Source organism: Scyliorhinus torazame, chromosome 13 (assembly GCF_047496885.1).
Source record: "Scyliorhinus torazame isolate Kashiwa2021f chromosome 13, sScyTor2.1, whole genome shotgun sequence".
Classification (NCBI taxonomy): Eukaryota; Metazoa; Chordata; class Chondrichthyes; order Carcharhiniformes; family Scyliorhinidae; genus Scyliorhinus; species Scyliorhinus torazame.
In genome coordinates, this window is record NC_092719.1 from 200,617,990 (window position 1) to 200,643,276 (window position 25,287).

At 47.1% G+C, this 25,287-nt stretch overlaps 1 protein-coding gene across 2 annotated transcripts in view; it reads left to right on the forward strand.

Moving 5' to 3' along the window:
* LOC140388526 (solute carrier family 26 member 6-like) overlaps nt 1-25,287 on the forward strand; it is a 182,758-nt gene that overhangs the window by 97,198 nt on the left and 60,273 nt on the right. For both annotated transcript variants that reach the window (XM_072472883.1, XM_072472884.1), the window contains exons 3-7: nt 6,790-6,929; nt 7,807-7,917; nt 11,103-11,284; nt 14,148-14,312; nt 23,579-23,731. In XM_072472883.1, the coding sequence (XP_072328984.1) occupies nt 6,790-6,929; nt 7,807-7,917; nt 11,103-11,284; nt 14,148-14,312; nt 23,579-23,731 (751 nt within the window). The remainder of the gene's footprint in view (nt 1-6,789; nt 6,930-7,806; nt 7,918-11,102; nt 11,285-14,147; nt 14,313-23,578; nt 23,732-25,287) is intronic.

The following is a 25,287-nucleotide window of genomic DNA, read 5'->3' on the forward strand; positions in this document are numbered from 1 at the left end:
GTAGCACAAGTGGATAGCACTGTGGCTTCACAGCGCCAGGGTCCCAGGTTCAATTCCCCGCTGGGTCACTGTCTGTGCGGAGTCTGCACGTTCGCACTGTGTCTGCGTGGATTTCCTCCGGGTGCTCCGGTTTCCTCCCACAGTCCAAAGAAGTGGTGGATTGGCCATGATAAATTGCCCTTGGGGATCCCCAAAAAAAGGTTAGGAGGGGTTATTGGGTTACGGGGATAGGGTGGAAGTGAGGGCTTAAGTGGGTCGGTGCAGACTCGATGGACAGAATGGCCTCCTTCTGCACTATATGTTCTATAACCCACTTTTTTCATTCACATTGCTGACTTGACGATAATATATCCAAAGTTTCAGTACCATTTGAATTTAGAAATATTCTGATTTTGACACATACTAATTACCAGTAATCACTAAGTCACATTATGTTTACTTTGTCATTTGCGAATGAGTGGTATACAGCATGGCACACAGCCTGCAATCTGCTAACAGATAATAACACATTAACACAGTAATTCATCACAACTCTAAGATGTGTTAATGCCTTGGGTTCACTGCACAGTATGTAATTTTCCATCAATAAAAAAACAATCTTCCACTGTTGAAAATTTGGTGTGTTCATTTTTCTATGTGGAAAGGTGACTTGAATGACAATTATTGACAGATGTCTCTTTTTTAAATTCAGTAACTTGAACAAAAATGACATTGTCCTGTGCCCTTTCAACCCAAAGGGTCAATTATGTTCTATATTTTGCACAGCAGTGAGAATTATTTCATTGCATGAAACATAGAAAAAATAGAACTTACATGTATCGAACTGCAGTAACAGCGGATGCATGATGTATAGAATGTCCAGCAACCCTTTTGCTCTCCAAAGCTCTTGGCAATGTTGTTCCCTCCAAAACCTATTGTAAGTGTTTATTCAGTGTCTCACTAAGAGGTCTGGAAGTGTGTGAGGTTGAACAGTGTTTATTGGTAACATGTAACTGTATGCATCTCCAAGGGATAGCCTTGACTCAGTACTTTCTACATGTTAACTTCTAATAGATTCCTACTGTACTTACTCTACTATCAAGTGACTCCCTACATAATTCTAAGCGGTACTGCTCTCCAGTGGCACGTTGTCCCTTACTGTGTCAACCCTTATACTAGAAATCCAATCCCATCTTTCCCAGAACTCCAGATGAGAGTCCCTCTAATCATGTTTCTGCACCTGGCACAGGACTGGAGTGCCTCTTATCAAATTCATAACTAACATCCCCTGTGACTGTGACGCAGGTAAACTATCCCAACTTCTCCTTCTCATCATCTTCCTCCAACACCTCTCCAGTGTCATCCAGTTGGGTGAAACTGCACCTGCCTGGTTCCATTCTTATCTATCTAATCATAGTCAGAGAATCGCCTGCAACGATTTATCTTCCCGTTCTCATATCATTACTCTTGGTTGTCTCCCAAGAACTAATCCTTGGCCCTCTTTTTTTCCCCAGCTACATGCTGCCACTTGGCAACATCATCAGAAAGTACAGCATCAGTTTCAACATGTATATCGGTGATGCCCACCAACTCTCTTGACCCTTTCACTGTCCATCATCTGCCAGTCTGTTTGTCCGACCTCCAGTACTGGATGAAATTTCCTGCAACGAAACCTGAGGAAGGTTTTTCTCTTTCCCTAGTTACCAAATCTACCCCTCTCCTCGGCAACTCTCTGATGCTGAACAAGACTGTTCACAACCTTAGATAGGAAGATAGAGCAGATAAACACGTGGCTAAACAGCTGGTGTAGGAGGGAGGGTTTCCATTATCTGGACCACTGGGAGCTCTTCCGGGGCAGGTGTGACCTGTATAAGAAGGACGGGTTGCATCTAAACCGGAGAGGCATAAATATCCTGGCCGCGAGGTTTGCTAGTGTCACACGGGAGGGTTTAAACTAGTATGGCAGGGGGGTGGGCACGGGAGCAATAGGTCAGAAGATGAGAGCATTGAGGGAGAACTAGGGAATAGGGACAGTGTGGCTCTGAGGCAGAGCAGACGGGGAGAAGTTGCTGAACACAACGGGTCTGGTGGCCTGAAGTGCATATGTTTTAATGCAAGGAGCATTACGGGTAAGGCAGATGAACTTAGAGCTTGGATTAGTACTTGGAACTATGATGTTGTTGCCATTACAGAGACCTGGTTGAGGGAAGGGCAGGATTGGCAGATAAACGTTCCAGGATTTAGATGTTTCAGGCGGGATAGAGGGGGATGTAAAAGGGAGGCGGAGTTGCGCTACTTGTTCGGGAGAATATCACAGCTGTACTGCGAGAGGACACCTCAGAGGGCAGTGAGGCTATATGGGTAGAGATCAGGAATAAGAAGGGTGCAGTCACAATGTTGGGGGTATACTACAGGCCTCCCAACAGCCAGCGGGAGATAGAGGAGCAGATAGGTAGACAGATTTTGGAAAAGAGTAAAAACAACAGGGTTGTGGTGATGGGAGACTTCAACTTCCCCAATATTGACTGGGACTCACTTAGTGCCAGGGGCTTAGACGGGGCGGAGTTTGTAAGGAGCATCCAGGAGGGCTTCTTAAAACAATATGTAGACAGTCCAACTAGGGAAGGGGCGGTACTGGACCTGGTATTGGGGAATGAGCCCGGCCAGGTGGTAGATGTTTCAGTAGGGGAGCATTTCGGTAACAGTGACCACAATTCAGTAAGTTTTAAAGTACTGGTGGACAAGGATAAGAGTGGTCCGAGGATGAATGTGCTAAATTGGGGGAAGGCTAATTATAACAATATTAGGCGGGAACTGAAGAACATAGATTGGGGGCGGATGTTTGAGGGCAAATCAACATCTGACATGTGGGAGGCTTTCAAGTGGCAGTTGAAAGGAATACAGGACCGGCATGTTCCTGTGAGGAAGAAAGATAAATACAGCAATTTTCGGGAACCTTGGATGACGAGTGATATTGTAGGCCTCGTCAAAAAGAAAAAGGAGGCATTTGTCAGGGCTAAAAGGCTGGGAACAGACAAAGCCTGCGTGGAATATAAGGAAAGTAGGAAGGAACTTAAGCAAGGAGTCAGGAGGGCTAGAAGGGGTCACGAAAAGTCATTGGCAAATAGGGTTAAGGAAAATCCCAAGGCTTTTTACACGTACATAAAAAGCAAGAGGGTAGCCAGGGAAAGGGTTGGCCCACTGAAGGATAGGCAAGGGAATCTATGTGTGGAGCCAGAGGAAATGGGTGAGGTACTAAATGAATACTTTGCATCAGTATTCACCAAAGAGAAGGAATTGGTAGATGTTGAGTCTGGAGAAGGGTGTGTAGATAGCCTGGGTCACATTGTGATCCAAAAAGACGAGGTGTTGGGTGTCTTAAAAAATATTAAGGTAGATAAGTCCCCAGGGCCTGATGGGATCTACCCCAGAATACTGAAGGAGGCTGGAGAGGAAATTGCTGAGGCCTTGACAGAAATCTTTGGATCCTCGCTGTCTTCAGGGGATGTCCTGGAGGACTGGAGAATAGCCAATGTTGTTCCTCTGTTTAAGAAGGGTAGCAAGGATAATCCCGGGAACTACAGGCCGGTGAGCCTTACTTCAGTGGTAGGGAAATTACTGGAGAGAATTCTTCGAGACAGGATCTACTCCCATTTGGAAGCAAATGGACGTATTAGTGAGAGGCAGCACGGTTTTGTGAAGGGGAGGTCGTGTCTCACTAACTTGATAGAGTTTTTCGAGGAGGTCACTAAGATGATTGATGCAGGTAGAGCAGTAGATGTTGTCTATATGGACTTCAGTAAGGCCTTTGACAAGGTCCCTCATGGTAGACTAGTACAAAAGGTGAAGTCACACGGGATCAGGGGTGAGCTGGCAAGGTGGATACAGAACTGGCTAGGCCATAGAAGGCAGAGAGTAGCAATGGAGGGATGCTTTTCTAATTGGAGGGCTGTGACCAGTGGTGTTCCACGGGGATCAGTGCTGGGACCTTTGCTCTTTGTAGTATATATAAATGATTTGGAGGAAAATGTAACTGGTCTGATTAGTAAGTTTGCAGATGACACAAAGGTTGGTGGAATTGCGGATAGCGATGGGGACTGTCGGAGGACACAGCAGGATTTAGATTGTCTGGAGACTTGGGTGGAGAGATGGCAGATGGAGTTTAATCCGGACAAATGTGAGGTAATGCATTTTGGAAGGTCTAATGCAGGTAGGGAATATACAGTGAATGGTAGAACCCTCAAGAGTATTGAAAGTCAAAGAGATCTAGGAGTACAGGTCCACAGGTCATTGAAAGGGGCAACACAGGTGGAGAAGGTAGTCAAGAAGGCATACGGCATGCTTGCCTTCATTGGCCGGGGCATTGAGTATAAGAATTGGCAAGGCATGTTGCAGCTGTATAGAACCTTAGTTAGGCCACACTTGGAGTATAGTGTTCAATTCTGGTCGCCACACTACCAGAAGGATGTGGAGGCTTTAGAGAGGGTGCAGAAGAGATTTACCAGAATGTTGCCTGGTATGGAGGGCATTAGCTATGAGGAGCGATTGAATAAACTCGGTTTGTTCTCACTGGAACGAAGGAGGTTGAGGGGAGACCTGATAGAGGTATACAAAATTATGAGGGGCATAGACAGAGTGGATAGTCAGAGGCTTTTCCCCAGGGTAGAGGGGTCAATTACTAGGGGGCATAGGTTTAAGGTGAGAGGGGCAATGTTTAGAGTAGATGTACGAGGCAAGTTTTTTACGCAGAGGGTAGTGGGTGCCTGGAACTCGCTACCGGAGGAGGTAGTGGAAGCAGGGACGATAGGGACATTTAAGGGGCATCTTGACAAATATATGAATAGGATGGGAATAGAAGGATACGGACCCAGGAAGTGTAGAAGATTGTAGTTTAGTCGGGCAGCATGGTCGGCACAGGCTTGGAGGGCCGAAGGGCCTGTTCCTGTGCTGTACATTTCTTTGTTCTTTGTTCTTTGTTCTTAGCCGCAAATTTGACCCCAAGCCAATTTGACCTTTTACTGGTCCATCAAATGTTCTGTCCCGCCTGCGAAGATTCCCGTTGTGAAAATCCCACCCTACATCTTTGATCAACTGCGCTAATACCTTGTTATGTGGCTCAGTGTTAATTTTGTTTTATAATGCACCTGTGAAGCATTTAGTGATGTTTCGGCTGGATTCTCCGTTCCCCCCAGCTGCATGTTTCTCAACGGCACGCCGTTCGCTGGTAGCGAGATTCTCTCTTCCCGCTGCATGTCAGTGGGATCTCCTGTTGAAGCCACCCCACACTGCCAATGGGAACAGAGAATCCAATGGCTGGGAAATAGTATATAAATAAAAGTTGTTGTAATGAAGAGTGTATTGCTCTCTAATAAAGTGGATCATCTTCCAGAACGGAACAGTTAAATATAATAGAAATGAACACACAGCTCTGTTGCATCTTTATAAAATAAAGTATGCTATTTCTCAGTAAATATTCTTCCACTTGTCTGATCACTTGCCCAGTATCTTCTAGTCTTGTGCCGCGTACCTGGTGGATGGTGTCCTCACTTGTAATGGTGGTACCCATGTACCACCATTACACGTGGGTGGTGTTCTCACGTGTAATGGATACCACCATTACACCTGAGAACACCACCCATCAGGTACGCGGTACATACTCGTGCGACTCGGCCAACGTTGTCTACCTCATACGCTGCAGGAAAGGATGTCCCAACGCGTGGTACATTGGCGAGACCATGCAGACGCTGCGACAACGGATGAACGGACATCGCGTGACAATCTCCAGGCAGGAATGTTCCCTTCCAGTCAGGGAACACTTCAGCAGTCAAGGACATTCAGCCTCTGACCTTCGGGTAAGCGTTCTCCAAGGCGGCCTTCAGGACATGCGACAACGCAAAATCGCCGAGCAGAAACCTATAGCCAAGTTCCGCACACATAAGTACGGCCTCAACCGGGACCTTGTATTCATGTTGCATTACATTCATCCCCCACCATCTGGCCTGGGCTTGCGAAATCCTACCAACTGTCCTGGCTTGAGACAATTCACACCTCTTTAACCTGGGGTTACCCCTATCTCTGGATCTGTAAATTACCTCCAAATGCTCGCATTCAAAGCATTGTCTTGCATCTTTGACTTTGTCTATATATATATATATATATATATATATGTTTCTGGAACATACTTCTTCATTCACCTGAGGAAGGAGCAGTGCTCCGAAAGCTAGTGTTTGAAACAAACCTGTTGGACTTTAACCTGGTGTTGTAAGACTTCTGACTAAGATAACTCACAACCTCAGGTTTGCTACAGCTTTGCAGCACACACCTAACCACTGCTTCTTGTCATTACAAAGCTACAATCAGCAAAATAATCAAAGCACATTTTTAAAGAGGTGATTAATGGTACCATTGACTCAGCAAACAAAATAGATTGCCATCACTCCCTCTACATTGTGATTGTTATTATCTTTGGTTTGATACACAAACTAACTTCAAGTGGTGCAGCTTTGATATCCTTTCATTTTAAATGAATGTACAATTCAGTTGATCTCCTACAGAATCACGGAAGTTTGTTACATCACAGGAGGAGGCCATTCGACCTCTGGGAAACTCTACTACAAAACTCTCTCCAGCCCGAAAAAAATGACAGACAAATTTATTATATTTGGCAATTCGCTTGAGGTTTAGAAGCGTCATTAGCAGCAATTCTAATGGATTTCAAGTTAATCTTTGATTTACAGCAAATTGATCAAACCCATCCACTTGAAGCAAACTGATCTTCACTCGGTTAACACCGACTGATTTTTTTTTCAGATGTTCGGGCCCTAAAGCCAAATCTCTCCTGTTCACGTTAATCCCGATCCTCCGATGGTTGCCCAAGTATCCCATCCGAGAATGGCTACTGGGAGACATCTGCTCCGGGTTCAGCGTTGGAATTGTGCAGTTACCACAGAGTGAGTACTTTCTCTTTCACAAACACCACACAATGGCAATTGCTGCCCCTGCTATCACTGTAGGAGTGCCACTAACAATTTAATCAGGAATTTTTAGAACAATAAGATGGGATTCTCACTGCATATTCAGCGTATTAAAGAGGCCTAAACAGGCAATATCGTTTTGGAAAACCATCTTACAGTACAGCGCAAATTCAGATTCAGTGAAACCAATGGACCTGAACATCGGCATGGGGTGTACAACCAGAGTGACACCAAGCATGACTGCGGACAGAAAGCGATCTGTTGTGTGGAGTCTTATGGGGAAGAGGAATGTGGGCGGCACGGTAGCACAGTGGTTAGCACAGTTGCTTCACAGCGCCAGGGTGCCAGGTTCGATTCCCGACTTGGGTCACTGTCTGCCCGGAGTCTGCACATTCTCCCCGTGTCTGCGTGGGTTTCTTCTGGAAACTCCGGTTTCCTCCCATAAGTCCCGAAAGACGTGCTGTTAGGTAATTTGGACATTCTGAATTCTCCCTCAGCGTACCCGAACTCGCGGCGGAGTGTGGCGACTAGGGGCTTTTCACAGTAACTTCATTGCAGTGTTAATGTAAGCCTGCTTGTGACAATAAAGATTATTTTTTTAAAAATACAATCAGTCATTGTACCACATTATGTATCAAGGATAATCCCAAAGGGAACATGATAAGTGGCCATCTCACCATAGTCTTGTCCTATTGGTGAGAGGCTCCAGGGTAGAGGTACATCACAAATTTTAAAATGGGGCATTAGTCAGTCATTTTAGGCCACGAGTGATGTCATATTTTCTAAGCATCTTGATTTATGTAAGGGAATAAATGGTCTGGTGGATGAGTGATAATTTAATTTTGTTTTGCAGGTATGGCATATGCCCTTTTGGCAGCTGTTCCTCCTGTGTTTGGACTCTATACATCCTTCTACCCTGTCCTCATATACTTCATATTTGGAACATCCAGACATGTTTCAGTGGGTAAGCTGTGCAGCCTTCCTCTTTGAAGAATATCTGCCCCGTGATGTCCTCTGGTTGTGCCGGCACAATGGCTTTCTTCATTAGCGGCGTGGTACCCACGGGAGAACATCCTGTCTCAGTCTTTCCTGCTTCTTTAGTAGAGTAATTCTTTAGACAGTACATTTGTTTATGGAATCAAGTTTTATGTTTGCTACACATTGGCTAATATTTGTAACTGGATCAATTTGTAACCGTTAAAATTTGGAAGTGGTTTCGAAGAAGTCACCATTTTTTGAGTATTTGTGAGAGACACACTTTAATGTTGTTTGGCACAAATCCCAAACGCAATCCTGTGGGCCATTTGCTGCTTCTTGTTCTCCATGGCCTGTGTATGCTTTTCATTTTGCTCAACATTTTCCTCACAAAATTTGATGGAAGGATCCATCCATTTTTAAAAAAAAATATGTTTATTCTGAATTTTTCAGCAAAAGTTTTCAACCATCCAAACCCCCCCCCCCCCCCCCCCCCCACCGTAACAAAAAAGAAAAGTAACAGAACAAGACATAAACATATCAATCCAACATAATACAGAACTTGTACAATGGGTTCCTCTCGCACATATTGACTTTCCCATATGTTTATGTTTTTCTTTTCTCAAGTGCCCCTAGGAAAAACCCCTTTCCCCGCCCACCCTTATACCCCACCCTGAAAGAGACGCCCCCCCTCCCCTCCCCCCTCTCCCTCCCTGGGTTGCTGCTGCTGCTGATCGACCTCCATCTAACGCTCCGCGAGATAATCTAGGAACGGTTGCCACCGCCTGAAGAACCCCTGCGCAGACCCTCGCAAGGCAAACTTTATCCTCTCCAGCTTGATGAACCCTGCCATGTCATTTATCCAGGCTTCCACACTGGGGGGCTTCGCGTCTTTCCACAATAGCAAGATCCTCCACCGGGCTACCAGGGAGCAAAGGCCAGGATACCGGCCTCTTTCGCCTCCTGCACTCCCGGCTCGTCCGTCACTCGGAAGGATCTATCCATGACACTCATGTCGCAAAGCTGCTAAGTTGTTCCATGTCCTCCTTGTGAGGCTGCTGGCTCATATTATCCAAAGGGAACTGCTCACGCTTCCCATGCAACTTGATCTTTCAATACTCCCGAGGGCACACTGCTCACACACACTCTCTTCAGGGACACAGTAGGTCATTCAGCCCATCGAGCGTACTCCGCCATGCAATATGATCATGGCTGATCACCCACTTCAATGCCCTTTTCCCACACTATCCCTATATCCCTCTCCGTCATTGGTATTTAGAAATCTGTCAATCTTTCCTTTAAACATTCTCAGCGTCTGCGTTTCCACAGCCCTCTGGGCTAGAGAATTCCAAAGATTCACAATTCTCTGAGTAAAAAGATTTCTCTTCATCACTGTCTTAAGTGGCTTTCCAATTGTTTTGAAATTGTGTCCCCTGGTTCAGACCGCCCCCCCCCCCCCCCCCACACACACAGTCCAGGGAAACACCTTACCTGCAGCGACCTTACTTCTCTGTCCGTATAAGTATTTTTTGGTTTCAAGATCACCTCTCATCCTTCGAAACTCGAGAGAATGCAGGCCCAGTTTCCCCAATCTCTCTTCATAAGGCAGTCCCGCCAACACAGGACCAAGTCTGGTGAACGTTCGTTACACTCCCTCTATGGCAATTTTGGGTGGTATTCTCATTCCTTCACACCGGTGGGATTCATCTTTCCCGTTGGAGTGAATGGAGTTTTGGCTGAGTGCCAAATTCTCCATCCTCGCTGGCAGCAGTAACGGGACAAATTCAGACCGGAGAATCACGGCTAATATCTTTCCTACAGTAAGTGAACCTAAACTGCACACTACTCTGTAATGTTCTTGTCGAATTGTCTGATATATGTATTTCATTAACACTTGTAGCTAAAGTGTAGGATCTCTCATAAAGCTATAAATGATTTATTAATATTAACTGTAGGTAAACTATATACAGAACAACCGATGAATAACAGTAAGATAATGCATAAGCAACCTCTCTCTTCAGCTTCCTCCAGCCACGTCTGAGGTGTCACCTGACTCTAACATTCACTTATATACTAATGAGACTCCTAGTGGTCAGTTGGTGAATTACAACACAACCATGATATCACTACATACTCCAGGTTTGGTTTAATCAAGCTCCTATGCAACTGTACTCAAATCCTCTTGCGATAAATACTAGCATACTATTAGCCTTCCTAATTGCTTATTGGTCCTGCATGTTAGCCTTCAGTGACAAGGACACTAAGGCCCCTTTGTACATCTACATTTTCTAGTCTCTTACCATTTAGGAAATACTCTGCACATCTGTTCCTCCTATCAAAGTGGGTAACGACACATTTTTCCACATTATATTCCATCCGCTAAGTCTTTCCCTTTTACTAAGTCTGTCCTAATGCTCCTGAAGGCACTTTGCATCTTCCTCACAACACGCATTCCCACCTAGCTTTGTCACCTGCGAACTTGGAAATATTACATTTGTCCTCCACTTCAAAGTGTGCACCATTCATTCTCTGCTCCATAGGGCACGTCCATTATTGTGTTCCACACTACATCTGTGTACAGGATGTTGCATTCTGAAAGGCCTAACACATTCAACTCCGTGCACAAACTTGCTGACATATGTTACATGCAGGATGATTCTTTATCATAGCATGATGGGCGGCATGGTAGCACAGTGGTTATCACTGTTGCTTCACAGCGCCAGGGTCCCAAGTTCGATTCCCGGCTTGGGCCACTGTCTGTGCGGAGCCTGCATGTTCTCCCTGTGTCTGGCTGGGTTTCCTCCGGGTGCTCCGGTTTCCTCCTACAAGTCCCGAAAGACATGCTGTTAGGTGAATTGGACATTCTGAATTCTCCCTCCGTATACCCGAACCGGTGCCAGAATGTGGCGACGAGGGGGATTTTCACAGTAACTTCATTGCATGTTAATCTAAGCCTACTTGTGACAATAAAGAATGTTATTATTACACAGGATGATACCCCAATACACTGTGAAGGGTAATGCGCTGTGTAAGTTGATTCTACATCAAGGGGGTGTTCCTGGTGCGTTTTGATGGGCGAAAGGATATTTGCAACCTATGATCTCATTTAAGATATTCTCAATAAACCGATGTTTAGATTTTGATCCATCTCTAACGAATTCTGCTTTTCTGCAGGTTCCTTTGCAGTTCTGAGTGTTATGGTGGGGACCATAACTGAGCGGATGGCCCCAGATGAGAACTTTTTGATCATTTCTCAGAATGATACAAACGGAACGGCCACAATTGATATCGAGGCACGGGATTTGATGAGAGTGAAAGCAGCAACCATGGTTACCTTCCTCTGTGGGATCTTTCAAGTGAGTTCACTTTTTGCCACAAGAAAGAGAGGAGCCAGGATTCTGATGGGGGAGGAGGGGAGAAAACGGGATTAAGGGTCGCAGTGTACTAAAACAATGACATCCAGTGGCAATTGTGCTGTGGGACAAATGAAATTGCAAATTAGTGTTTTTCAGAATTTAAGGAAAGGATTATGTCCAATTCCGACCTTGGGTGACTGTCTGTGTGGAGTTTGTACGTTCTCCCCGTGTCTGCGTGGGTTTCCTCCGGGTGCTCCATTCTCCCACAGTCTAAAGGTGTGCAGGTTAGGTGGATTCATAGAATCATCGAATTTAGAGTGCAGAAGGAGGCCTTTCGGCCCATTGAGTCTGCACCGTCCCTTGGAAAGAGCACCCTACTTAAGCCCAGGCTTCCACCCTATCCCCGTAACCCCCTAACCCAGCCTAACCTTTTAGACACTATTGGCAATTTAGCATGACCAATCCACCTAACCTGCACATCTTTGGACTGTGGGAGGAAACCGGCGCACCCGGAGGAAACCCACGCACACATGGGGAGAAAGTGTAAACTCCACACGTACAGTCACCCGAGGCCTGAATTGAACCCGGCTCCCTGGAGCTGTGAGGCAGCAGTGCTAACCACAGTGCCACCTAATGATCATTAATTGGTCATGATAAATTGCCCATGGTGTCCAAAATGTTAGGTGGGGTTACTGGGTTACGGGGATAGGGTGGAGGCGTAAGTAGGATGGTATTTCCAAGGGTTGGTGCAGACTCGATGGGCCGAATGGCTTCCTTCTGCACTGTAAATTCTATGATTCTATGACATCCTTATTCTATATTCCATCTTTATTCTGACATCCAACCCATCCCACTACTTATCCCTATTATTGTCCGTCATTCTCCATCCAGTTCCCTGTATTTCCTCACCATTCATTAACCAGCAGCTTCACCTGTCATCACTTTGTCTTTTAACAATCTTCTCAAAATGCCTTTTGCACTTAGTTGCTGCAGTCATATTGATTCTGAGACACTAATTGGCGGCCGCAACATCCAGACCTGAATCTTTTTCCTTTGTTCTAGTTGCTGAACAGCATAAAAGCTGAACCATGTGAAATTGTGCATTGAGTAATGGGTCCTAAAGAAAACAAGAGTGAAAAATAGAATTAAAATACTCCTCATTTCAATAACCATTAAATAGTTACTGTCGGCTGATCACATGTCTCACAGGATAATTCAACAATCCCAAACAGCTTATCAACATATTCCACCAAAGGACGGAGCTGTGTCAGTGATTTACTTTATTATAAAAGTACAATGGCATGGGAGAAAGATCCTCTCAGGAATGTTGGTGACAGAATGATAGAGTGTAGGACGGCAAACACAATCCCCAAACGCTGAACACTGGGAGCTACTGAGCTCAGACATGCCCTGCGCAGCCAGAACATAACAGGTTCATAAGTTTGTTTTCCGAGGAAACTTCAACTTGTTAAATGGGAGGGGTTAACCCTGTCTCCTATCATATTGTCTTGTATTCTTTCCTGTAATGCAAGAATAAATGGAGGGAAGGACAATGGGATACATCACAGACGTGGCCCATAACCGGCAGAGTCCAGAACAGGCAGAGTCCAGAACAGGCAGAGTCCAGAACAGGCAGAGTCCATAATCCACAGAGTCCAGGACAGGCAGAGTCCAGGACAGGCAGAGTCCAGAACAGGCAGAGCCCATAACCTACAGAGTCCAGAACAGTGAGTCCAGAACAGGCAAGTTCCATAACAGGCAGATTCCATAATTGGCAAAGTCTATAACAGACAGAGTCCAGAGCAGGCAGAGTCTAGAGCAGGCAGAGTCCAGAGCAGGCAGAGTCCAGAGCAGGCAGAGTCCGTAACAGGCAGATTCCGTAACAGGCAGATTTATAACAGGCAGGGTCCATAGTAGGCAGGGTCCATAGTAGGCAGGGTCCATAACAGGCAGGGTCCACAGCAGGCAGGGTCCGTAACAGGCAGATTCCGTAACAGGCAGGGTCCGTAACAGGCAGGGTCCATAACAGGCAAGGTCCATAGCAGGCAGGGTCAACAGCAGGCAGAGTCCATAACAGGCAGAGTCCAAAACAGGCAGGGTCAACAGCAGGCAGGGTCCATAACAGGCAGGGTCCATAACAGGCGAAGTCCACAAATGTGCAGGTTAGCTGGATTGGCCATACTAAATTACCCCTTCGTGGCCAAAGATGTGCAGGTTAGGTTTAGTAATGGGGCTACAGGGATAGAGCAGGATGTATAACAGGCAGAGTCCATAACATACAGGGTCCATAACAGGCGGTGTCCAAATCAGGCGGGGTCCACAACAGGCAGGATCCATAAACGGCAGGGTGTATAACATGCAGAGTTTATCACAGGCAGGGCCCATAACAGGCAGGATCCGTGAGAGCCAAAATCAATAAGAGGCAGGATCTATCACTGGCTGGTCCATAATTGATGGCCATTCTGATACCTGCTGATATTCTTTGCGGCTAAAAGTTTAAGACAAGTTCTATTTGTCTTATCATGGACTTTGTCCAATCCATTCAATATCATCAGGGATTTGGGAAGCATAAGTGTGATCTTCAAGAAGATAAAGTTACGTTAAATATTTGAACTCTTTCAATTGCCTGTGCTCACAAAGGACATGCAACATAGCTAAGAGTATTAATAGTTGTCCACCTAAAAAAAAACTGTTGATCCAAACGAGCTCACCAGTACACACACACACACACACAACTCTGATAAAGTCCACAGGTTAAGTGGAGATGAGCTGAAGAATAGATCCTACGAGGCATCATGATCATCAGCAGGTTGGAAGCAAGGTTGTTGTATCAATAGCTTGTTTTTTTCTTCAATCTGTGCAGATCCTGTTGGGAATGATACGATTTGGATTTGTTGTCACGTACCTGTCTGACCCTCTCGTCCGCGGTTATACAACCGGCGCAGCAGTCCATGTGCTGGTGTCACAGCTGAAGTATGTGTTTGGCATTTCTATTCCCAGAAAGAATGGACCCCTTTCATTGATCTATGTGAGTAATAGATGGCTTTGTGCAGTGTGAGATTTAGGTTTGTGACCGCTGATGGATTCTGAACGATTGGATCCAATGATTGTCAGATGTACTTTGCATTCTAATCTCCAATGCTGGGGAAAAAAATAACAGCAAATTGCATTTATAACATTGCAAAGAATTCCAAAGCAGTTGACAGGATGGTAGTTAAACAAAATTTGACATTCAGCCAAATTCAGCTTTGACAAACGGTCATCTGGACTCGAAACATTACCTCTTTTCTCTCCCTACACATGCTGCCAGACCTGCTGAGATTTTCCAGCATTTTCTCTTTGGTTTCAGATTCCAGCATCTGCAGTAATTTGCTTTTTTCTGGATGAGTGAAGGCAGGTCTGGTGGGGGGGAAGAAGCGGAGGATATTGCATCTCGGCCTCCTGCATGAGGTCAAGCATCAAATCAAGCCCAGGGTGAGGTGCAACGCCTTTTCTTGTCAGCTTGGATCTTGTATGTCTCTCTTGTGGAGAACATGAATTGGATTCAATTTGAATTTGAATTTGAATTGGCTTTTGGAGCAAGTAATGAGATGGATTAAGTGTTTGTCTGTCTACTCTGAACATTGGCTTTGTACCTTTAAGAATGAAGTAAAACATTTTTTTTTAAATAAAGTGAAGGACATTCAAGAGGCAAGTGTTGGTGGAATGCAGAGTTCTGAAACATTGGAGAGCTGGAGGAGATTATCTTTTTAAAAAAAGATATTTATTCAAGTTTTTTAACACAATTTTTCTCCCTTACAAACAATAACCCCCCCCCCCCCCCCCGTAACAAAATAACAAGAAATCGCACAGAGCAAGATACATACATGGCAAAATTATATGTTTACATAGCTTTGTACACTGGCTCTCTCCCTTACGTGCCAGTTTCCCCAACCCTTCATGTTATATCTTGCTCATCCACCCTCCCAGGTAGTCCCCCATTTCCCCCCCCCTTCCTCCCCCCCCCCCCTCCCCCTCACAGGGCACCCCCCCCCCCCCCCCCCCAGGTTGCTGCTGCTGCTGACCGACCTTCCTCTAACGCTCCGCGAGATAGTCTAGGAACGGTTGCCACCGCCTGTAGAACCCCTGCGCAGACCCTCTCAAGGCAAACTCAATCCTCTCTAGCTTTATGGACCCAGCCATATCGTTTATCCAGGCCTCCACGCTGGGGGCCTTCGCCTCCTTCCACATTAGAAAGATCCTTCGCCGGGCTACTAGGGACGCAAAGGCCAGAATGCCGGCCTCTTTCGCCTCCTGCACTCCCGGTTCATCCACTACTCCAAATATTGCTAGCCCCCAGCTTGGCTTGACCCGGACTTTCACCACCTGAGATATTGCTCCCGCCACTCCTCTCCAGAACCCCTTCAGTGCCGGACATGACCAAAACATATGGACATGGTTCACCGGGCTCCCTGAGCACCTTCCACATCTGTCCTCTACCCCAAAGAACCTGCTCAACCTCGCCCCCGTCAAGTGAGCTCTGTGAACCACCTTAAATTATATCAGGCTGAGCCTGGCACACGAGGAGGAGGAATTAACCCTACCTAGGGCATCAGCCCACAGACCTTCCTCGATCTCCTCCCCCAACTCCTCCTCCCATTTACCCTTCAACTCTTCTACCAGCGCTTCCCCCTCTTCTTTCATCTCCTGGTGTATTGCCGACACCTTGCCCCCCCGTCCCATACACCCGAGATCACCCTGTCTTGAATTTCTTGTGCCGGGAGCAACGGGAATTCCCTCACATGTCGTCTCACAAATGCCCTCACCTGCATATATCTAAAGGCATTTCCCGCGGGTAACTCAAACTTCTCCTCCAGTGCCCCTAGGCTCGCAAATGTCCCGTCAATGAATGGGTCCCCCATTCTTCTAATCCCCGCCCGATGCCAGCTCTGGAACCCCCCGTCCATCTTCCCCGGGACAAACCGGTGGTTATCCCTGATCAGGGACCACACCGAGGCTCCCATTGCACCCCTGTGCCGTCTCCACTGGCCCCAGATCGTTAGCGTTGCCGCCACCACCGGGCTCGTAGTGTACCTTGTCGGCGAGAGCAGCAGTGGTGCCCTCACCAACGCCCCCAGGCTCGTTCCTTTATAGGACGCCATCTCCATCCTCTTCCATGCCGCCCCCTCTCCCTCCATAACCCACTTGCGGATCATCGCCACATTTGCTGCCCAGTAGTAGCTCCCTAGGTTTGGCAGCGCCAACCCTCCTCGGTCCCTACTGAGTTCCAGGAACCCTCTCCTTACCCTCGGGGTCTTATTCACCCACACAAACCCCATAATACTCCTACCTACTCTCTTGAAAAAGCCCTTGGTGACCACGATGGGAAGGCACTGAAACACAAACAGAAACCTCGGAAGGACCACCATTTTGACCGACTGCACTCTACCCGCCAGCGAGAGCGGTAACATGTCCCATCTTTTGAAGTCCTCCTCCATTTGCTCCACCAACCTCATCAGATTCAGTTTATGTAGGGCCCCCCAACTCCTGGCTATCTGGATCCCCAGATACCGAACGCCCCCCTCCGCCCTCCTCAGCGGTAGGTCCCCTATCCCTCTTTCTTGGTCCCCTGCCTGTAATACAAAGAGCTCACTCTTCCCTACATTGAGCTTATAGCCCAAAAACTCCCCAAACTCCCTTAGAGTCTGCATGACCTCCACCATCCCCTCCATTGGATCCGCCACGTACAGCAACAGGTCATCCGCATATAGCGACACCCGATGCTCTTCTCGCCCTCGGACCACCCCCCTCCATTTATTAGACTCCCTTAATGACATGGCCAAGGGTTCGATCGCCAATGCGAACAACAGGGGGGACAAGGGGCACCCCTGCCTCATTCCTCGGTACAGCCGAAAGTACTCCGACCTACGCCGGTTCGTCACTACACTCGCCACCGGGGCTCTGTAAAGGAGCTTAACCCAACTGATAAACCGTCCCCCGAACCCAAACCTACGCAGAACCTTTTCCCCATACTCGTAGGTCGCCCCCTGCGCCTTCCTCCACTGTGCCTCCGCCTTCCCTGTGGTCAACAGGTCAAACTCCATCTGGAGCCGTCGTCTTTCCCCCAGTAATCTTTCCTCCGGGGCCTCTGCGTATCTCCTGTCCACTCTCAAAATCTCCCCCATTAACCTCTCCCTTTCCATGCCCTCTGTCTTCTCCCTATGAGCCCTGATGGAGATGAGCTCTCCCCTGATCACCGCCTTCAATGCCTCCCATACCACCCCCACCCGCACCTCCCCGTTGTCGTTGGCCTCCAAGTACCTTTCGATACACCCCCTCACCTTCCCACACACCACCTCATCTGCCAGCAGTCCCACATCCAGCCGCCACAGCGGGCGTTGGTCCCTCTCCTCTCCCAGCTCCAGTTCCACCCAGTGCGGGGCGTGGTCCGAAACGGCTATGGCCAAATACTCCGTCCCCTCCACCCTCGGGATGAGCGCCCTGCCCAGAACAAAAAAATCTATCCGGGAGTAGGCTTTGTGCACATGGGAGAAAAAAGAAAATTCCCTGGCCTGCGGCCTTGCAAACCGCCATGGGTCCACTCCCCCCATCTGATCCATAAACCCCTTAAGCACCTTGGCCGCCGCTGGCCTCTTTCCAGTCCTTGATCTGGAGCGGTCCAGTGCTGGATCCAACACTGTATTGAAGTCCCCTCCCATTATCAGGCCTCCTATCTCCAGGTCCGGAATGCGCCCCAACATGCGCTTCATGAATCCTGCATCATCCCAGTTCGGGGCGTATACGTTTACCAACACCACCCACGTTCCTTGCAACCTACCGCTCACCATCACATATCGCCCTCCATTATCCACTACGATAGTCTTGGCCTCAAATGACACCCGCTTTCCCAGCAATATTGCCACCCCTCTATTCTTCGCGTCCCGAGTGGAATACCTGTCCTACCCATCCCTTTCTTAACCTGACCTGGTCCGCCACCTTCAGGTGTGTCTCTTGGAGCATGACCATGTCTGCCTTCAGTCCCTTTAAGTGCGCGAACACTCGAGCCCTCTTCACCGGCCCGTTCAGGCCCCTCACGTTCCACGTTATCAGCCGGATTGGAGGGGCTCTCACCCTCCCCCCCGCCGACTAGCCACCTCCTTTTCTGGGCCAGTCCCGTGTCCGCGCCTCCCTCAACCTCCAGTCCCCCAGACGGGGGACCCCCGTCCCGACCACCTCTTCTGTGTCCCATTCCGTTTCGGCCAGTGCAGCAGCAACCCTTTTTCCCCCCCCTTCCCCCCCTCCCCTCCCCCCCGCTAGACCCCTGTCTAGCTTTTTTGCTCCCCCCATGTCACTCCCGTAAGTCAGCTGACACCTGCTGACCCCGGCTTCCCCCGCCATCTCATTGACCTCCCCGTGTGGGAGTCTCCCAATCAATATGCGTTCCTTCGTTCCCCTTCCCGCCTTTCTTCCCGTGTGCGGGAAAAACCCCGCGCTTTCCAAAGCCCGCTCCGCCCCCTCTGGCGCAGCTCCTGTCGCGGCCTTGTCTCTCTCCCCCAGCCCATGTAACATTTCCTGCGCGTGATTGACCCCCTATATACAACAACCATCACACATCAAACCTCAAACATCCCCCACACCCTCACAAACCCTCAGTTAGAGTCCAACTTTTCGGTTTGTATGAAGGTCCACGCCTCTTCAGGCGTTTCGAAGAATAGTGTTGGTCCTTGTATGTGACCCACAGTCGCGCTGGCTGCAGCATTCCAAATTTCACTCCTTTCCGGTGCAACACCGCTTTGGCCCAGTTGAAACCCACTCTCCGCTTTGCAACCTCCGTGCTCCAGTCCGGGTATATTCGGATCTCTGCATTGTCCCACTTACTGCTCCGCGCCCATCATCGCCCCGATCATCGTGCCCGCGTATGCCGTGGCATCGGCCCCCTCCACTCCTTCAGGGAGTCCCAGGATCCGCAGATTCTTTCTCCTCGACCTGTTCTCCAGGTCTTCGAGTCTTCCCGCCCACCTCTTGTGTAGCTCCTCGTGCTGCTCCACTCTCACCGCCAGGCCCAAGAGCTCATCCTCATTCTCACTGACTCTTTTCTGTACCTCCTGGATCTTTACCTCGTGGGCCTTCTGGGTGATCCCTAGTCCTTCAATCGCCGACAGTATAGGCTCCAGCATCTCCTTCCGCAGCTCCTCGAAGCAGCGCTTGATGAATTCCTGCAGCTCCGGCCCGCACTCCGCTTTGTCCCCGGCCGCCGCCATTTTGTTTTTTTCCCCTCGCTTCTCCCGCTGCTCCAATGCCGCTTTTTTGGCCGTTGCACTTCTGGTCCAGTCCATAAAAGTTGGAGGGGGACCTCTCTCTTTCCTTCCCCACGGGTTGTCTTTGAAAAAATTCTGTTGGGGCTCCTCTAGTGTGGGAGGAAACCGGAACACCTTGGGGAAATCCACGCAGACACGGAGAGTGCAGACTCCACACAGTCACAATCAAATATGGGTCCCTGGCTCTGTGAGGCAGCAGTGCTAACCACTGTGCCACCGTGTCATTAGATACCATCCCCCGATTCTCCTTTCCAAATCAGCAGGATACTTCGCCCCTTAACCGCGCATTGTCAGAATCATGAAAGGGTTAAATAAATCACGTATGTCTTATTGTGCCCTTTACCCAACTCATTCAACACCACAAGGGAGGTGACTAAACTTTGAGTGACCCGGTCTCTCATGAGTATAAAGTGTGAAATACTTGAAAGGGCACAGAACACGGCCAAGTGTAGCAATAGTTGTTCATTAATGAATAACTTATACTCAGACTATTCCTCCAGATGGACACAATTACCAACATGGATATACATAAATCTTTCAAAGACCACAGGTGCAGGGGAGGCAGACTGCAAAATAACCCTTCGCTTGTATTATAAGCACCACAGTGATAAAAATAATCTGATGGAATCAGAGAATCAGAGAAACATAGGCACTATAGTAGGCCATTAAGCCCCTTGACCCTATTCTGTAAATCAATGAGATTATGGCTGAAATGTGCCCTAACTCCGTTTGTCCACCAGTCCCCTTACTACGCTTGAATTAACAACAATCTATTGATCTCAGTTGAAAATGATTAATTATGCCAATAATCTTTTTTGAGGAGAGGGTTCCACACTTCTACCACCTTTTGTGTGAAGAAATGTTTCCTTCTGTCCTGAATATCCTGCCTCTAATTTTATAATTACTTCATCTCAGAAACCTAAAATCCACCGTCAAATCACCCCACAACATTCTACATTCCAAAGAACGCAAGTGTAGCTTATTTGTTAATAGCCTATAAATAGCCTGTCCTTGATTTAAACTGATAAAAGAGGGGGCATTCCAAAGGGTAACTGGTTGCTATTTGTGAATTCTGAAAGCAATAAAGGTTTTAATACTGGAATGAAATGGGCGACTTTTGGGTAATTGAAGCACATATCTCATATCTGTCTTCATTGAAGAGGAGATAGGAAGAATATTTTCCTGTTGAAATGGCGCCAAGATGGAAAATCAGGCAATGAATCAATCCATGTCTCTCCAGCAGTCATCCCATATCAAAACATGGTAGGCCAACAGTACAAGGCATGGTTAAAATTGTTAATGATTGACCAGCCAGACTGGCTCACCAATGGGACGTATCTGGAGGGGTGGATCTAGCATTAGGCTCCTGAATTTTCTCACTCCAGTCTAGATAATCCTTCAGTATGATTTGGAGACACTTAGCTTGGATTTGGATTTGGATTTTGTCTATAGTGGGGATGAAGCTGTTTTTGAAGCTTGGGTTCAGATATCCATCTGGCTCTATAAGCAACTGGCACACCTGTGCAGTCAAACCTCCATAATAATCATTTCGCTTAGTGATAGAGAACAAATTATAAATAACATCATAAGTAATCACACTAATTTTTATCATGGTTAAAGTAAATTATTGATTTTTTAAAAATATATTCACAAGATATGGGCATTGTTGACTGGGCCAGCATTTATTGCCCATTCCTAACATAATCTTTATTATTGTCACAAGTAGGCTTACATTAACACTGCAATGAAGTTACTGTGAAAATCCCCTAGTCGCCACACTCCGGCGCCTGTTCAGGTACACAGAGGGAGAATTCAGAATGTCCAATTCACCTAACAAGCACGGCTTTCAGGACTTGTGGGAGGAAACCGGAGCACCCGGAGAAAACTCAGGTAGACACGGGAGAACGTGCAGACTCTGCACAAACAGTGACCCAAGTGGGAATCGAACCCGGGACCCTCACGCTGTGAAGCAACAGTGCTAACCACTGTGCTACCATGCCACCCATAACTGCCCTCCATTTCGGAGGGCACTTAAGAGTCAACCACACTGCTATGGATCAGGAGTCACATGAAATGAAAAATGAAAATCACTTATTGTCACAAGTAAGCTTCAAATGAAGTTATTGTGTAAAGCCCCTAGTCGCCACATTCCGGCGAGGCTGGTATGGGAATTGAACCATGCTGCTGGCCTGCCTTGGTCTGCTTTCAAAGCCAGCAATTTAGCCCTGTGCTAAACCAGCCCCACATGTAGGCCAGACCAAGTAAGGATGGCAGATTGTCTTCTCTGAAGAAGGAAGTTCACATTAAATGACAGAAAATTCCACTCTGCCTGTAAGGCCTTCACCACTAAAACAAACTTGTGTTTGAATCAGCCCATTTTTATTCTGTGTGAGTTTTTTAATGTTTCTATTCCACCCATTGCCCCCACTGCTTGCACCGAGGTGTGCTGAAGTACAGTTTCAAGGCGCTAAGATTCCTTTACTGCCTTCGCCATGTGGACATTTTTCACCTCGCTACAGACAGAAAAGCCAGAGGGGTGATGAGGAAATAGTTTCTAATCAGCAAGTTCTTATGATTTGGAATGTGTTTCCTGAAAGGGTAATGGAAACAAATTCAATAACTTTCAAAATTATATTGGATAAACACTCAAAAAGGAACAATTTGCAGAGATACGAGAAAAGGGAGCTGGAACGAACACTTTTGCAAGTTGGTACAAGTACGATGGGCCAAATGGCCTTCCACTGCGCTATATAATTCTGATTAGCTGGTTTAGCTCACTTGACTAGATAGCTGGTTCATGATGCAGAGCAAGGCCAGCAGTGCAGGTTCAATTCCTGTACCAGCTGAGGTTATTCATGAAGGCCTCGCCTTCTCAACCTTGTCCTTCGCATGAGGTGTGGTTGATCCGCAGGTTAAACCATCCCACCAGTCAGCTCTCCCCTTCAGAAGGTGAAGCCTTCATGTCAACTTCAGGTTTATGATTCTACTGGCAACTTAGACATTGACAATAGACAGGCAGCAGGATTCTCCAGCGGCAGAATCTTCCGCCCCACTGGCAGCGCACCCATGTTTCCTGACGGCATGGGGTGGCCCACAATGGGAAACCACATTGGCCAGCTGGGGGAATGGATAATCCTGCTGCCAGCGGGGCCGCGCCGTGCCGGATAACGGGGCTTGCATGATGGAGAATCCCACCCAGGATGGTCAATCCTGGGGCATATCTGCTAAGTCCAACCATTCACATATGGGTGACCAAATATCAAACAAGAGCAGGTACTAATTCTCCCTTGCCAAGCTCAAGGTACTAAAGTCAATTATAGGAGCTCTGTTCCCCTTGCTGAGAATGCTAACTCAAACCAGGCCGAAACTGGAGCCTGGAACCATTGGTTCTGTTGGGCCTTATTTTCTTTCAGCCATCAGAATTGGCCATGTTTTGTGCTTCTTTGGTGACGTTAGCTGATATCCCTCCACACGGTCTGCACAAGGTGCTAATGAAGGTTATTAAGAAATGCAACTCTGTAAAAATGTTCTTAGCCATAACACACTCTGATTAATTAAAACACAGAGACAGAAGCTTTACTCTCCATCTAACGTATTTTGGGGGCTGGGCTTGAAGAGTGGGGAAAATGCTCCATTTCCTAACATACGCTCCATAAATGAAATAAAAATGTAAATTTTTTAAAAATGTTAAAGCATGAGCTTCAAGAGACAGGGTTTTCTTTAGATCAAAGCAATGAGGATTTTGTTCCTTGCTGGCAGCTTGTGAGTTCAAGTCCCAGGGCTTTAGCACAGGGCTAAATCGCTGGCTTTGAAAGCAGACCAAGGCAGGCCAGCAGCACAGTTCAGTTCCCATAACAGCCTCCCGGTATAGGCGCCGGAATGTGGTGACTAGGGGCTTTTCACAGTAACTTTATTTGAAGCCTACTTGTGACAATAAGCAATTTTCATTTCATTTCTATCAATTGGTGTGTTCATGTTTTGCCTCTGTCTCTTTCAGACTTTAATCGATGTGGTCAAAGCACTGCACTTGACGAATATTGGCACCATGGTTGTCAGTATTATTGCCATGTCCACAATGTTTGCTGTGAAAGTGATAAATGACCATTTCAAGTCTAAATTGCCAATACCAATTCCTATCGAATTCATTGAGGTAAGTGTAGTGATACGCATCACTGTATATACACAAGGGGTTAATGTAAATACACTACAACTAAGTAACCACTAGAGGGAGCACCAGAGATGTCATGACATGCAGACACGTAACCAATGGGTCATTAGAACAGGACACAACCAATGGGTAATCAGGGCACACAGAGGTGGCATTACCACAAGGGGGCACTCCACAACCCATATAAAAAGGACAAGGCACACAGGCTCTGCCTCTTCCACTGGCAGAAACCAAGAGAGCAGGACAGGGTTGATTATCAGCAACATAACACCCTAGCACATGGTCGAGAGCAAGCTTGTATAGTTAGCAGAATAGACTGAGTTACTAGAGGCAGATTAATAGAGTGTCGAACTAATTTAAGAGCATTGTTGATTGTTCAATAAATACGTTAAACTTATCTCCGAGTCGGGAGAATCTTTCAGCAGAGCCTACATCAAGTGGCAGTTTATGTTACTAGCAGTAACACAACACAACAGTAAGTACAATTGTTTTCTCTTGGATTGATGGTGAAGGCTTTCTTGATGGTATTCTGAGCCAATTTGCCAAATCTAAGCCACCCAGAATACCCGGGCTCAACACAAGGAAATGTGTTACTTCTCCCTCATTCTTTTCATTCTTCCTCCTTTAAAGTGGTCGGAAGAAACTAAAGGGCTATAAATTTTAAATCCGAGAATATTTTGTTAAATATGCCAATATAGAATTTGAGTCTTCAAATCAATTTTGAACTTCCTTCTTTCCCTCGTTCCATATTTTAAAGTAATAAAACCTCATTGCTGACAAAGCAATTCAGCTAACCTGAGTTTATGGGGAAGAAAAGACTCTTTGGGTTGAATTTTCAGGCCTGTTGGTGTAAAGATGCACTTTCACAGACTTCATTGGTGAACACAAAGAGGATTTATTAATAAGAATTGTTCAGGTAGCTCCCTACATGTCTCGGTTTAGCACACTGAGCTAAATCGCTGGCTTTTAAAGCAGACCAAGGTAGGCCAACAGCACGGTTCAATTCCTGCACCAGCCTCCCCGAACAGGCACTGGAATGTGGAGACTAGGGGCTTTTCACAGTAACTTCATTTGAAGCCTACTTGTGACAGTAAGTGATTTTCATTTCATTTCATTCTAGCCAAAGAGAGCTCCACCCCCTGGGGTAATACCACACGCTGAGTCCCAATTGGTGGCCCAAGCCAGGTAACCTTTTTCTGCTGTGTTGCCCGGAAAGGGACAATCACCACGGTTGGTTACCCAGCACTCGCCCAGGCGCTGGCCATTTTGGCAGAGGTGGGATTAGGAACAGTGGAATCAGCATGGCTACCCTGTCCGATGCGGTGGACAGCCAATTAAGATTGTTATTGGCCCTTGTTGAAGCAAATTTAAGTAGGATGACTGGGAGCCTTTCGGCCTCCAGTTCCCTGCACTGCAGGGGCCGGTTTAACATCCTGGAAGTGAGCACCCAGCGATAGGCCTGGGGGACAATGCTCCAGGCAGACCGACAGGCCCTCTCTGTCCGCCTGGGAACGAGTTCACCGAGAGGCTTCCGCGCA